Below are 12,778 nucleotides of genomic sequence, written 5' to 3'. Positions count from 1 at the left end.
TATCATGGGCAGGTTTATCACGGGTTTATCCCAGGCAGGTTTATCCCAAACAGGTTTATCCCAGCCAGCTTTATCCCGGATTTATACCAGACAGGTTTATCCCAGACAGGTTTATCCCAGACAGGTTTATCCCGGGTTTATCCCAGTCAGGTTTATCCCAAACAGGTTTATCCCAGGCAAGTTTATCCCTGATTTACACCAGGCAGGTTTATCCTGGACAGGTTTATCCCGGGCAAGTTTATCCTGGTTTATCATGGGCAGGTTTATCCTGGGTTTATCCCAGACAGGTTTATCCCAAACAGGTTTATCCCTGATTTACACCAGGCAGGTTTATCCTGGACAGGTTTATCCTGGATTTATCCCAGGCAGGTTTATCCCGAGTTTATCCTGGGCAGGTTTATCCCAGACATGTTTATTCCAGGTTTATCCCAGACAAGTTTATCTCAGGCAGGTTTATCCAGGGTTTATCCTGGGCAGATTTATCCCAGGTTTATCCCAGTCAGGTTCATCCCCAGTAGGTTTATCCAGACAGGTTTATCTCAGGCAGGTTTATCCTGGGTTTATCCTAGACAGGTTTATCCCGGTGGGTTTATCCTATCCCAAACTGGTTTATCTCAGTCACGTTTATTTTAGTCAGATTTATCCCGGGTTTATCCCAGTCAGGTTTATCCCGGGTTTATCCCGGGCGGGCCCTGCGGGTCCCGAATCCCGGGAATGAGTCCCGGCGATCCCGGTCCCGGTCCGACAGCGCCTCCTGCCGGACACGCGGGGACACGGGGGGGGGGGGGGACACGGTGGGGACAACGGGGCGGTGGCACCGGGACAGGAACCCCCGGGACAGAAATCCCGGGATAGAATTCCCAGGACAGAATTCCCGGCACAGAACCCCCAGCACAGAATCCTGGCACAGAATCCCAGGGCAGAATCTCCAGAACAGAATTCCTGAGACAGAATACCCGGGACAGAATCTCTGGGACAAAATTCTCGGGACAGAATTCCCGGGACAGAATGCCCAAGACAGAAATTCTGGGACAGAATTCCCGGGAGAGAATTCCCGGAACAAAATCCCTGGAACAGAATTCCTAGGACAATGTTCCCTGGACAGAATTCCAGGGCAGAATCTCCGGAACAGAATTGCTGGGACAAAATTTCCAAGATAAAATCCCCGGGACAGAATCCCGGGACAGAATTCCCGGGACACAATTCCCGGGACACAATTCCCGGGACAGAATCCCATGACAGAATTCTCAAGATAAAATTCCCTGGACAGAATTCCCGGGAAAGAATTCCCAAGACAGAATCCTCGAGACAGAATTCACAAGGTAAAATTCCCGGGGTCAGAATTCCAGGACAGAATTCCCAGGTCAGAATTCCCGGCACAAAATTCTGGGACAGAACCATCGGGACAGAATTCCAGGGGCAAAATTCCAGGCACAAAATTCTCAAGATAAAATACCCGGGACAGAATTCCCAGAACAGATTTAGCAGGACAGAATTCCCGGGACCGGCGGCACCGGGGTGAGGGCGTGGTTATGCAAATTAGGGGGAGTGGTTTATTCAGCCACCTTCTACTGCTCTATGGGCGTGGCCAGCTAGATTAGGGGCGGGGTTTCCCTATTGGGGGCTGGCCAGGGGCGTATCCCACATTTCGCTGACGGGGGAGCACTCGGTGGGCGTGTCCTCGGTGTGGGCGCGTCCCCCTCGGTGTGGGCCTGTCCGGGGGCGTGTCCCCGTTTGTGGGCGTGTCCGGGGGCGTGTCCCCGCGGTCGGCCGTGCCGTGGGGGGGCCATGGCGTGGTCCCGGTACCAGCTGGGCCTGGCCGCGCTCATGCTCCTCACCGGCTCCATCAACACCCTGGCGGCCAAGTGAGTCCCCCAAAATCCCCCAAAATCCCCCAAAATCCCCAAAATCCCCCGGGCCCCGCCCCGCCCCCCCGGTGCCGCGGCTGTGTCCCCGTGAGTGGCCTTGGGGCCCCCCCCGGGACTTTGGGGTCACCGCAGTGTCCCCACCCCTAATGAGAGGATCCTTTTGGGGGGGATCCGGCTCCTTTTGGGGTCGGGGAAGGAATTTGGGCTCTTCCAGCCCATTTTGGGGGGTGGATCCCCCCCACCGGGTGCCCGTGCGGCTCCTCCCGCTCCCCAAAATCCCGGGAAGCGCCGCAGTGACGTCATTGCCAACCCGCGGCCATCCCAAAATGTGCCCGGGCAGGGCGGACCTGCCGGGCCGGCTCATCCCGGCCGATCCCAGAGGGATTCCAGCCGATCCCGGCCGATCCCGGCCGATCCCAGCCGATCCCGGCGGATCCCGGCCGATCCCAGCCCCGGAAAGGGAAACTGAGGCGGAGGGGACACGTGAGGTCCCAAAAAAGCCTCTTGCGACACCCCGGGAATGAGTCAGCCCCGAATCTCCGGGGATTGGCGGAAAACCGCGATGGGAGGGGTCCCTGGGGGGTCGGGGGCGTTCCCGGCTGGATTTGGGGGGCCCGGGGGACATTTGGGGTCTGTGGAATGGGAAATCCGCATCCAAAGGGTCCTGCTTTGGCCAGAGGGTGGTTGGAGCAGCCAAAAAAAGGAGGATTTACCCCAAATTGGGGCTGGGGCGTCCAGCGATTTTATGGATCTGGTGTTCCTCAGGATCCGGAGTTTTGGGGACAGGGGATGTCCCGTTCCCGGTGTCCCATTCCCGGTGTCCCATTCCCGGTGTTCCCTTCCTGGTGTCCCATTCCCGGTGTCCCATTCCGGTGTTCCCTTTCCCAGTGCCACAGATCCGGATTTTTGGGACATGGGGTGTCCCATTCCCCTTGCCGGTGTCCCCTTGCCGGTGTCCTGTTCCCGGTGTCCCTTAGGATCTGGAGTTTTGGGACAGGGGGTGTCCCGTTCACGGTGTCCCATTCCCGGTGTCCCTCAGGATCCGGAAATTTGGGACATGGGGTGTCCCATTCCCGGTGTCCCCTTCCCGGTGTCCAGTTCCTGGTGTTCGATTCCCGTGTCCCGTTCCCGGTGTCCCGTTCCCGGTGTCCCAATCCCGGTGTCCCGTTCCCGGCTGTCACTCAATCCCGGGATCCCAGATCCGGATTTTTGGGACATGGGGTGTCCCGTTCCCGGTGTCCCCTTCCCAGTGTCCAGTTCCTGGTGTCCCACTCCTGGCTGTCACTCAATCCCGGGATCCCAGATCCGGATTTTTGGGACAAGAGGTGTCCCGTTCCCGGTGTCCCATTCCTGGCTGTCACTCAGGATCCGGATTTTTGGAACATGGGGTGTCCCATTCCTGGTGTCCCGTTCCCGGTGTCCCGTTCCCGGTGTCCCGTTCCCGGCTGTCACTCAAGATCCGGATTTTTGGGACATGGGGTGTCCCGTTCCCGGTGTCCCGTTCCCGTGTCCCAATCCCGGTGTCCCGTTCCCGGCTGTCACTCAATCCCGGGATCCCAGATCCGGATTTTTGGGACATGGGGTGTCCCGTTCCCGGCTGTCACTCAATCCCGGGATCCCAGCCAGGTTGCTCAGGCCGGGACAGCCCCGGCGGTGTCACCTTCCCTGGGGACGTCCCGGCCCGGCGGTGTCACCTGGGGGCGCTGCTGTCCCAGGGCACGGCCCCGAGTCCCGGGATTCCGGGATGATCCCGATCCCAATCCCGATCCCTGCCCTGACCCCTCCCAGGTGGGCCGACAACTTCAGCGCTCCCGGCTGCGATGGGAAAGAGGAGCACAAATTCCAGCACCCCTTCCTGCAGGTGAGATTCCCAATTCCAGCCCCATTCCCGGCCCCAGCCCCATTCCCGCAGGTGAGATTCCCGATCCCAGCCCCATTCCAAATTCCAGCCCCATTCCCGATTCCAACCCCATTCCCAATTCCAGCCCTGTTCCCGATTCCAATCCCTCCCTGCAGGTGAGATTCCAGATCCCAGCCCCATTCCCAATCCCAGCCCCATTCCTGATCCCAACACCCCTTGCTGCAGGTGAGATTCCCAATTCCAGTCCCATTCCCAACTCCAACCACATTCCTGATTCCAGCCCTGTTACAAATTCCAGCCCCATTCCTGATTCCAGCACCCTTTCCTGCAGGTGAGATTCCCAGTTCCAGCCCTATTCCCAATTCCAATCCCATTCCTGATCCTAGCCCCATTCCCAATCCCATCCTCGTTCCTGATTCCAACCCCATTTCTGCTTCCAATCCCAATCCTGCTGGTGATCCCCCTTATTCCAGCTTCCAGCCCCAAATCCTGCAGGTGACAATCCCATTCCAGGTTCCAGCCCCATTTCCTGCTTCCAAAGCCATTCCTGTAAGTGACAATCCCATTCCAGCTTCCAGCCCCGTTTTTTCCATTTCCAGCCCCATTCCTACAGATGATCCCCCCATTATTCCCATTTCCAACTCCCACTCTCACCCCCGACACCCTTTTCCGCCTTCCAGCCCCACATTCCCACCCTGTTCCCATGTCCCCCAGGCTGCCGGGATGTTCCTGGGGGAATTCTCCTGCCTCCCGGTGTTCTACCTGCTGCGCCTGCGGGATCGGCGCCGCGCGCATCGGGATCGGGATCGGGATCGGGATCCAGCCCCGTCCCCAGCCCCATCCCGACCCTTCAACGCCCTGCTGTTCCTGCCCCCCGCCCTGTGCGACATGGCCGGCACCAGCATCATGTACGTGGGTGAGTCCGCCGCGCAATCCCCTGAAATTGCGGAACTTCAGGGAATTTCTGGAAGTTTCTGGAAGTTTCCGTCGGGCCCTGAGCGCTCTTCCCGCCGTTTTTTCCCGCAGCTTTGAACATGACCAGCGCCTCCAGCTTCCAGATGCTCCGGGGCTCCCTCATCATCTTCACGGGGCTGCTCTCGGTGGCGTTCCTGGGCCGGCGGCTGGAGTGGAGCCACTGGGCGGGAATCGTGCTCACCATCCTGGGGCTGGCGCTGGTGGGCTTGGCGGATCTGCACGGGAACCCCGGCGGCACCGGGCACGGGCTGGCCGACGTCATCACCGGTATCCCGGGAGTGCCAGGGCATCATGGGAATCCCGGGAATGCTGGGGCGGTGGGGACACGGGCTGGCCGACCTCATCATGGGTATCCCAGGAATGCCAGGGCATCTCAGGGCATCGCGGGTATCCCGGGAATGCCGGGACAGTGGGACATGGACTGACACCATCACCGGTATCGTGGGAATCCCGGGAATGCTGAGTCGGTGGGACACGAGCTGGCACCATGGGTGGCCCGGGAATACCAGGGCACTGGGCATGGGCTGGCCAACTTAATCCCGATATCCGGGGAATGCCGGGGCATCCTGGGGCATCGCGGGTATCCCAGGAATGCTGAGGCACTGGGACACGGGCTGGCATCGTAGGTATCCCGGGAATGCCAGGGCATCCCAGGGCATCACGGGTATCCCCGGAATGCCGGGGCATCCTGTGGCATTGTGGGTGTCCTGGGAATGCTGGGGCAGTGGGACACGGGCTGGCTGACGTCATCACGGGTATCCCGGGAATGCCAGGGCATTGCGTGGCACCGTGGGTGTCCCAGGAATGCCGAGGCAGTGGGACACGGGCTGGCATTGCAGCTGTCCTGGGAATGTTGGGACAGTGGGATCGCCTTGGGATGGTGGGATCACTGTATGCGATGGTGGCGTCACTCCTTGGAATGATGGGATCATTCCATGGGATGGCAGGAAAACATCTTGGAATGGCGGGGTCACTCCTTGGAATTGGGGGGTTACTCCTTGGAATGGCAGGAGCATTCCTTGGGATGGTGCAAAAGGTCCTTGGAATGGCAGGTTCACTCCATGGGATGGTGGGATCACTCCTTGGGACGGTGGGAAAACTTGGAATGGTGGGATCACTCCTTGGGATGGTGGGAAAACCACTTGGAATGGGAGAATCTCTCCTTGGGATGGCGGGATCACTCATTGGAATTGGGGGATCACACCATGGAATTGGGGAGGTCACCCATTGGAATGGGGGGGATCACTCCTTGGAATGATGGGAAAAAACCTTGGAATTATGGGACATGACTCATTAGAATGGCAGGAAAACTTCTTGGAATGGCGGGATCCCTCCTTGGGATGGCAGGAAAACTTGGAATGGTGGGGTCGCTCCTTGAAATGGGGGGATCACTCCACTGGATAGTGGAAAAACTTCTTGGAATGGTGGGATCACTCCATGGAGTGGCAGGATCACTCCTTGGGATGGAGGGATCCCTCCTTAGAATTGGGGGATCATTCTTTGGGATGGAGGGGGGATCAGTCCCTGGAATGGAGGGCGTCACTCCTTGGAATTGAGGGATCACTCCATGGAATGGTGGGAAAACCTCTTGGAATGGGGGAATCGCTCCATAGAATGGGGGGATCACTCCATGGATTGGTGGATTGGTGGAATCACTCCTTGGGATGGCAGGAAAACTTCTTGGGATGGAGAAATCACTCCTTGGGATGGGGGATCACTAAAGCACAGACAAACGACTTTCCAACTAATTAAAGCTGGAAAGAAGGGTGTTTATTACATCATGGGCACGAGCAGAATATTGGAATTATTTCCCAAAGCCATTCGTGGGCAGTCGCAGACTCCTGCTCCCTGTTTATCCAAAAATGCTTTACATATTCACACGGTTTTTAAGGACACATAATGCATATTCATTACCTGTATTATAATCAGCTGAATATTCATTAGGGCTGCATAATTGTTCTCCCTTAATTGGGGTCGGTGGGGTTTTGAAATGAGGGATGGGCATACGGGAGGAAGAAAAATCATCTTCCTCACTGTCCCCTGTTGCTCAGAATTTTATTTTTCCTGATATTTTTGTTACTCTTTAACCAGAGTACGTGATTCCTGCTAGCGACATTTCTGACTTAACTCCTTAATTTATTTAAAACTTGAACTGAAACATGCAGTATTTCACTGTCTTAATTATAGTTCCAGCCAGCTCCTGGACTCATCTGCACTTTTCAATTAGCCTAATTACACTTCCAGCTGGCCCCTGGACTCATCATGCCTTGGAATGGGGGGGAATCAGTCTTTGGAATGGGGGAATCACTTTTCCCACATTTTCCTCCTTTCTTCCTTTTCCATCTTCCCTGTTGTTTTCCCTGCTGTCATCCCAATTTTCCCTATTATTTTCCCTGTTGTTATCCCTGTTTTCCCTGTTGTTTTCCGGGTTTTCCCTGTTGTTATCCCAATTTTCCCTCTTGTTTTCCCTCTTATTATCCCAGTTTTCCCTGTTGTTTTCCCTGTCGCTATCCCGATTTTCCTTCTTGTTTTCCCTGTTTTCCCTGTTGTTATAACTTTTTTCCCTTTTCTTTTCCCTGTTCTTCTCCCTGTATTCCCTGTTCTTTTCCCTGTTATCCCGGTTTTTCCTGTTGTTATCTCCATTGTTATCTCTGTTTTCCCTGTTTTTTCCCTGTTGTTTTCCCGATTTTCCCTGTTGTTATCCCTGTTCTTTTCCCTGTTATCCCAATTTTCCCTGCTTTTCCCCTTTTTTTTCCTTGCTGTTTTCCTTGTTTTCCCTGTTGTTATTCCTGTTTTCCCTATTATTTTCCCTGTTGTTATCCCTGTTTTCCCTATTGTTTTTCCTGTTGTCTTCCCTGTTGTTATCCCAATTTTCCCTGTCATTTTCCCTGTTGTTATCCTGATTTTCCCTGTTGTTTTCCCTGTTTTTTCTTTTCCCGGGTCTTTTCCCTGTTGTTATCCCAGTTTTTCCTGTTCTTTTCTCTGTTCTTTTCCCTGTTTTCCCTGTTCTTTTCCCTGTTGTTATCCCTGTTGTTATCCTGATTTTCCCTGTTGTTATCCCTGTTTTCCCTGTTGTTTTCCCCATTTTCCCTGTTGCTATCCCGGTTTTCCCTTTTGTTATCCCAATTTTCCCTCTTGTTTTCCCTCTTATTATCCCAGTTTTCCCTGTTGTTTTCCCTGTCACTATCCCGATTTTCCTTCTTGTTTTCCCTGTTTTCCCTGTTGTTATAATTTTTTTCCCTTTTCTTTTCCCTGTTCTTCTCCCTGTATTCCCTGTTCTTTTCCCTGTTATCCCAGTTTTTCCTGTTGTTATCTCCATTGTTATCTCTGTTTTCCCTGGTTTTTCCCTGTTGTTTTCCCGATTTTCCCTGTTGTTATCCCTGTTGTTATCCCTGTTCTTTTCCCTGTTATCCCAGTTTTCCCCGCTTTTCCCCTTTTTTTTTCCTTGTTGTTTTCCTTGTCTTCCCTGTTGTTATCCCAATTTTCCCTGTTATTTTCCCTGTTGTTATCCCGATTTTCCCTGTTGTTTTCCCTGTTGTTATCCCAATTTTCTTTGTTATTTTCCCTGTTGTCCCAATTTTCCCTGTTGTTATCCCGGTTTTCCCTGTTGTTTTCCCTGTTCTTTTCCCTGTTTTCCCTATTGTTATCCCAGTTTTCCTTGTTTTTTCCCTGTTGTTATCTCTGTTGTTATCCCTGTTTTCCCTGTTGTTATCCTGGTTTTCCCTGTTGTTTTCCCAATTTTCCCTGTTGCTATCCTGGTTTTCCCTGTTTTCCCAGGTGACCTCCTGATCCTGCTGGCCCAGGGCATCGTGTCCATCCAGATGGTGCTGGAGGAGAAATTCATCTTCAGCCACGACGTGCACCCGCTGCGCGCCGTGGGCACCGAAGGTCCGCGGTTCCCTTAAATCCCAGAAATCCCGGGAATCCCCGACAGCGGGAATCCCATGGAAATCCCTTGGCTCATCCCATGGGGATCTCCTGCAGAAATCTGGGAATTCTCAGATTGGGATTGGGGCCCACAGCTGGCTCTCCTGGACCTTCTGCCCCATTCCCACGGGACTGGGGCTGGATTGGGATTGGGATTGGGATTGGGATTGGGACTGGGGCCAATCCTGGATCTTCTGCCCCATTCCCAGGGATTGGGATCAGAGATTGGGATTGGGATTGGGATTGGGACTCAGGCCACAGCCGGCTATCCTGGAGACCCATTCCCAGTGGATTGGGATTGGGATTGGGATTGGGATTGCGGCCACAGCCAGCTCTTCTGGAGTCTCTGCCCCATTCTCAGGGGACTAGGATGGGATTGGGACGGGTTTGGGATTGGGATTGGGATTGGGGCCACAGCCAGCTCTCCTGGATCTTCTGCCCCATTCCCAGGGGATTGGGATGATATTGGGATTGGGATAGGGATTGGGACTCAGGCCACAGCCGGCTATCTGGAGACCCATTCCCAGTGGATTGGGATGGGATTTGGTCTGGATTGGGATTGGGATTGGGATTGGGGCCCACAGCTGGCTCTCCTGGACCTTCTGCCCCATTCCCACGGGACTGGGGCTGGATTGGGATTGGGATTGGGATTGGGATTGGGATTGGGGTCACAGCCAGCTCTCCTGGACCTTCTGCCCCATTCTCAGGGGACTGGGATGGAATTTGGGCTGGATTGGAATTGGGATTGGGATTGGGATTGGGGCCCACAGCTGGCTCTCCTGGACCTTCTGCCCCATTCCCACGGGATTGGGGCTGGATTGGGATTGGGATTGGGATTGGGATTGGGATTGGGATTGGGATTGGGATTGGGGCCACAGCCAGCTCTCCTGGAGCTTCTGCCCCATTCCCAGGGGATTGGGATGGGATTGGGATTGGGACTGGGATTGAGATTGGGATTGGGATTGGGACTCAGGCCACAGCCGGCTCTCCTGGACACCCATTCCCAGTGGATTGGGATGGGATTGGGGCTGGATTGGAATTGGGATTGGATTGGGATTGGGGCCCACAGCTGGATCTCCTGGACATTCTGCCCCATTCCCACGGGACTGGGGCTGGATTGGGATTGGGATTGGGATTGGGATTGGGATTGGGATTGGGATTGGGGCTGGGGCCACAGCCAGCTCTTCTGGAGTCTCTGCCCCATTCTCAGGGGATTGGGATGAGATTGGGATTGGATTGAGATTGGGATTGGGATAGGGATTGGGACTCAGGCCACAGCCGGCTATCCTGGAGACCCATTCCCAGGGGATTGGGATGGGATTGGGGCTGGATTGGGATTGGAATTGGGACTGGGGTCACAGCCAGCTCTCCCGGAGTGTCTGCCCCATTCCCAGGGGACTGGGATGGGATTGGGGCTGGATTGGGATTGGGATTGGGGCCCACAGCTGGTGCTCCCAGAGCCTCTGCCCAATTCCCAGGGGATTGCGATGGGATTGGGGCTGGATTGGGATTGGGATTGGGGCCCACAGCTGGCTCTCCTGGACCTTCTGCCCTATTCCCATGGGATTGGGTCTGGATTGGGATTGGGATTGGGATTGGGATTGGGATTGGGGCCCACAGCTGGCTCTCCTGGACCTTCTACCCCATTCCCACGGGATTGGGATTGGATTGGGGCTGGATTGGGATTGGGATTGGGACTGGAACCACAGCCAGCTCTCCTGACACCTCTGCCCCATTCCCAGGGGAATTCCACAGAAATCCCTCTCGGTCCAATCCGTGATAAAATCCCGATTCCCCCGCAGGTCTTTTCGGCTTCTCCATCCTGGCGCTGCTGCTGGTGCCGCTGTCCTTCATCCCGGCGGGGCGGCTCTCGGGGAACCCTCGCGGCGTCCTGGAGGACCCCGCGGACGCCTGGTGCCAGATCCGCCGGGAGCCGCTGATCCTGGCGGCGCTGCTGGGCAACATCGGCAGCATCTCCTTCTTCAACTTCGCGGGGATCAGCGTGACGCGGGAGCTGAGCGCGACCACGCGCACGGTGCTGGACAGCCTGCGCACGCTGCTGGTGTGGGCGCTCAGCCTGGCGCTGCGCTGGGAGCGCTTCCACGCCCTGCAGATCCCGGGATTCGCCCTGCTCCTGGCCGGGGCCGCGCTCTACAACGGCCTGCACCGCGCGCTGCGGGGCGCCCGGAATTCCGGGAGTGCCGGGAGTGACCCACAGGAGAGGGAAGCGCTGCTGGGAGGGGATGGGGATGGCGGCAACATCCAGGGATGAGCGGGTGTTCCTTGGGATTGGGATTGGGAACTGGCCCTGCAGGGAATGTCGGCTGTGCCGGCTCTTCCTGGTGGGATATGGAACCAGAGTTGGCTCTCCTGGAGCCTCTACCCCATTCCCAAGGGATTGGGGTGGAATTAGGACTGCATTGGCATTGGGATTGGGATTGGGATTGGGACTGGGAATTGTTCGCGCAGGGAAGGTCAGCCAGGAGTGGAGAGGCTGTGCCGGCTCTTCCCGGTGGGATACAGACCCACAGCTGGCTCTCCTGGAGCTGCTGTCCTATTCCCAGGGGATTGGGACTGGATTGGGATTGGGATTGAGACTGGGTTTGGGATTGGGGTGGGATTTGGGCTGGATCCACTCCCTTCCCAACCCATGTTCCCAATGAAGCCCCTCTGCCTCTGGCTCATTCCATGGGGATTTCCAGGGGGGGATCCTGGGTAAATTTGGGAATTCTCAGGGATGGCAGAGGACAGGGACTGTTCCCCAGGGTGTCCCAGCAGGACTGGCCCTCAGGAATGCTCCCAGGGATTGGGATTGGGAATTGTTCCTGCAGGGAATGTCAGCCACGGGTGGAGAGGCTGTGCCGGCTCCTCTCGGTGGGATAAGGACCCAGAGCCGGCTCTCCTGGAGCTTCTGCCCCATTCCCAGGGGATTGGGATGGGATTGGGATTGGGATTGAGACTGGGTTTGGGATTGGGGTGGGATTTGGGCTGGATCCACTCCCTTCCCAACCCATGTTCCCAATGAAGCCCCTCTGGCCCATTCCGTGGGGATCTCCATGGGGAACCTGCGGAAATTTGGGAATTCTCAGGGATGGCAGAGGACAGGGACTGTCCCCCAGGGTGTCCCAGCAGAGTTTGCCCTCGGGAATGTTCCCAGTGATTGGGATTGGGAATTGTCCCCACAGGGAATGTCAGCCAGGGGCGGAGAGGCTGTGCTGGCTCTTCCCAGTGGGATACGGACCCAGAGCCGGCTCTCCTGGAGCTTCTGCCCCACTCCCAGGGCATTGGGATGGGATTGGGTCTGGCTTTGGATTGGGATGAGTTTGGGGCTGGATTTGGATTGGGATTCAGGTGGGTTTGGGGCTGGAGCCACCCATTCCCCAACCCATGTTCCCAAAAAAGCCCCTCTGCGCATTCTGTGGGGATCTCCGCGGGAAACCTAGAGAAATTTGGGAACTCTCAGGGGTGGCAAAGGACAGGGACTGTTCCCCAGGGTGTCCCAGCAGGATTTGCCCTTGGGAATATTCCCAGGGATTGAGGATTGTCCCCACAGGGAATGTCAGGGGTGGAGAGGCTGTGCCGGCTCTTCCTGGTGGGATACGGACCCAGAGAGGGCTCTGATGGAGGCTCTGCCCCATTCCCAGGGGATTGGGATAGGATTGGGGCTGGACTGGGATCAGGATGGGTTTGGGGCCACAGCCAGCTCTCCAGGAGCCTCTGCCCCATTCCCAGGGAGTTGGGATTAGGATGGGTTTGGGGCTGGATCCACCCCTTCCCCAACCCGTGTTCCCAATAAAGCCACTCTGCCCATTCCATGGCGTTCTCTGGTGGGGATCCTGTGGAAATTTAGGAATTCTCACGGATGGCAGAGGACAGGAGCTATCCCCAAGAGTGTCCCAGCAGGATTTATCCTCCAGGATCTCTTCCAGGGGCATCAGGACCTGGCAGTTCCTTGGCAGGGAAGCTCTTCCCTTGTTCATGAGGGGCCATGATCCCATCGCAGTGGGATCCGGCTGGTCCTGGGTGTCCCATGAACTGGGACAGGCCCTGGCACTGGGATCCGTGTCCATGGGATGGGGACAGGCCCTGGCACTGGGATTTGTGTCCATGGCACTGGGATGGGGACAGGCCCTGGCACTGGGATTTG

The 12,778-nt window shown here is 56.2% G+C and overlaps 1 protein-coding gene across 1 annotated transcript; it reads left to right on the top strand.

Moving 5' to 3' along the window:
• The first annotated feature begins 1,741 nt into the window (after positions 1 to 1,741).
• On the top strand, positions 1,742 to 12,433 carry SLC35F6 (solute carrier family 35 member F6). Its single transcript, XM_064710072.1, has 6 exons — positions 1,742 to 1,865; positions 3,657 to 3,729; positions 4,444 to 4,645; positions 4,756 to 4,971; positions 8,482 to 8,592; positions 10,434 to 12,433. The coding sequence occupies exons 1-6, from the start codon at positions 1,789 to 1,791 to the stop codon at positions 10,901 to 10,903; spliced, it is 1,149 nt and encodes a 382-aa protein (XP_064566142.1). The 5' UTR covers positions 1,742 to 1,788; the 3' UTR covers positions 10,904 to 12,433.
• The last annotated feature ends 345 nt before the right edge of the window (positions 12,434 to 12,778 follow it).

Source organism: Zonotrichia leucophrys, chromosome 3, assembly GCF_028769735.1.
Source record: "Zonotrichia leucophrys gambelii isolate GWCS_2022_RI chromosome 3, RI_Zleu_2.0, whole genome shotgun sequence".
Lineage (NCBI taxonomy): Eukaryota > Metazoa > Chordata > Aves > Passeriformes > Passerellidae > Zonotrichia > Zonotrichia leucophrys.
The sequence above is the reverse complement of the archived record's forward strand: the minus strand, read 5'-3'. Positions and strand labels throughout refer to the sequence as shown.

Bases quoted from the DNA above. Each gene is read 5' to 3' on its own strand.
- SLC35F6 (XM_064710072.1), top strand. From the start codon at position 1,789: ATGGCGTGGTCCCGGTACCAGCTGGGCCTGGCCGCGCTCATGCTCCTC. The intron at 1,866-3,656 runs GTGAGTCCCCCA...GACCCCTCCCAG, and splicing joins ATCAACACCCTGGCGGCCAA to GTGGGCCGACAACTTCAGCG. The intron at 4,646-4,755 runs GTGAGTCCGCCG...TTTTTCCCGCAG, and splicing joins CACCAGCATCATGTACGTGG to CTTTGAACATGACCAGCGCC.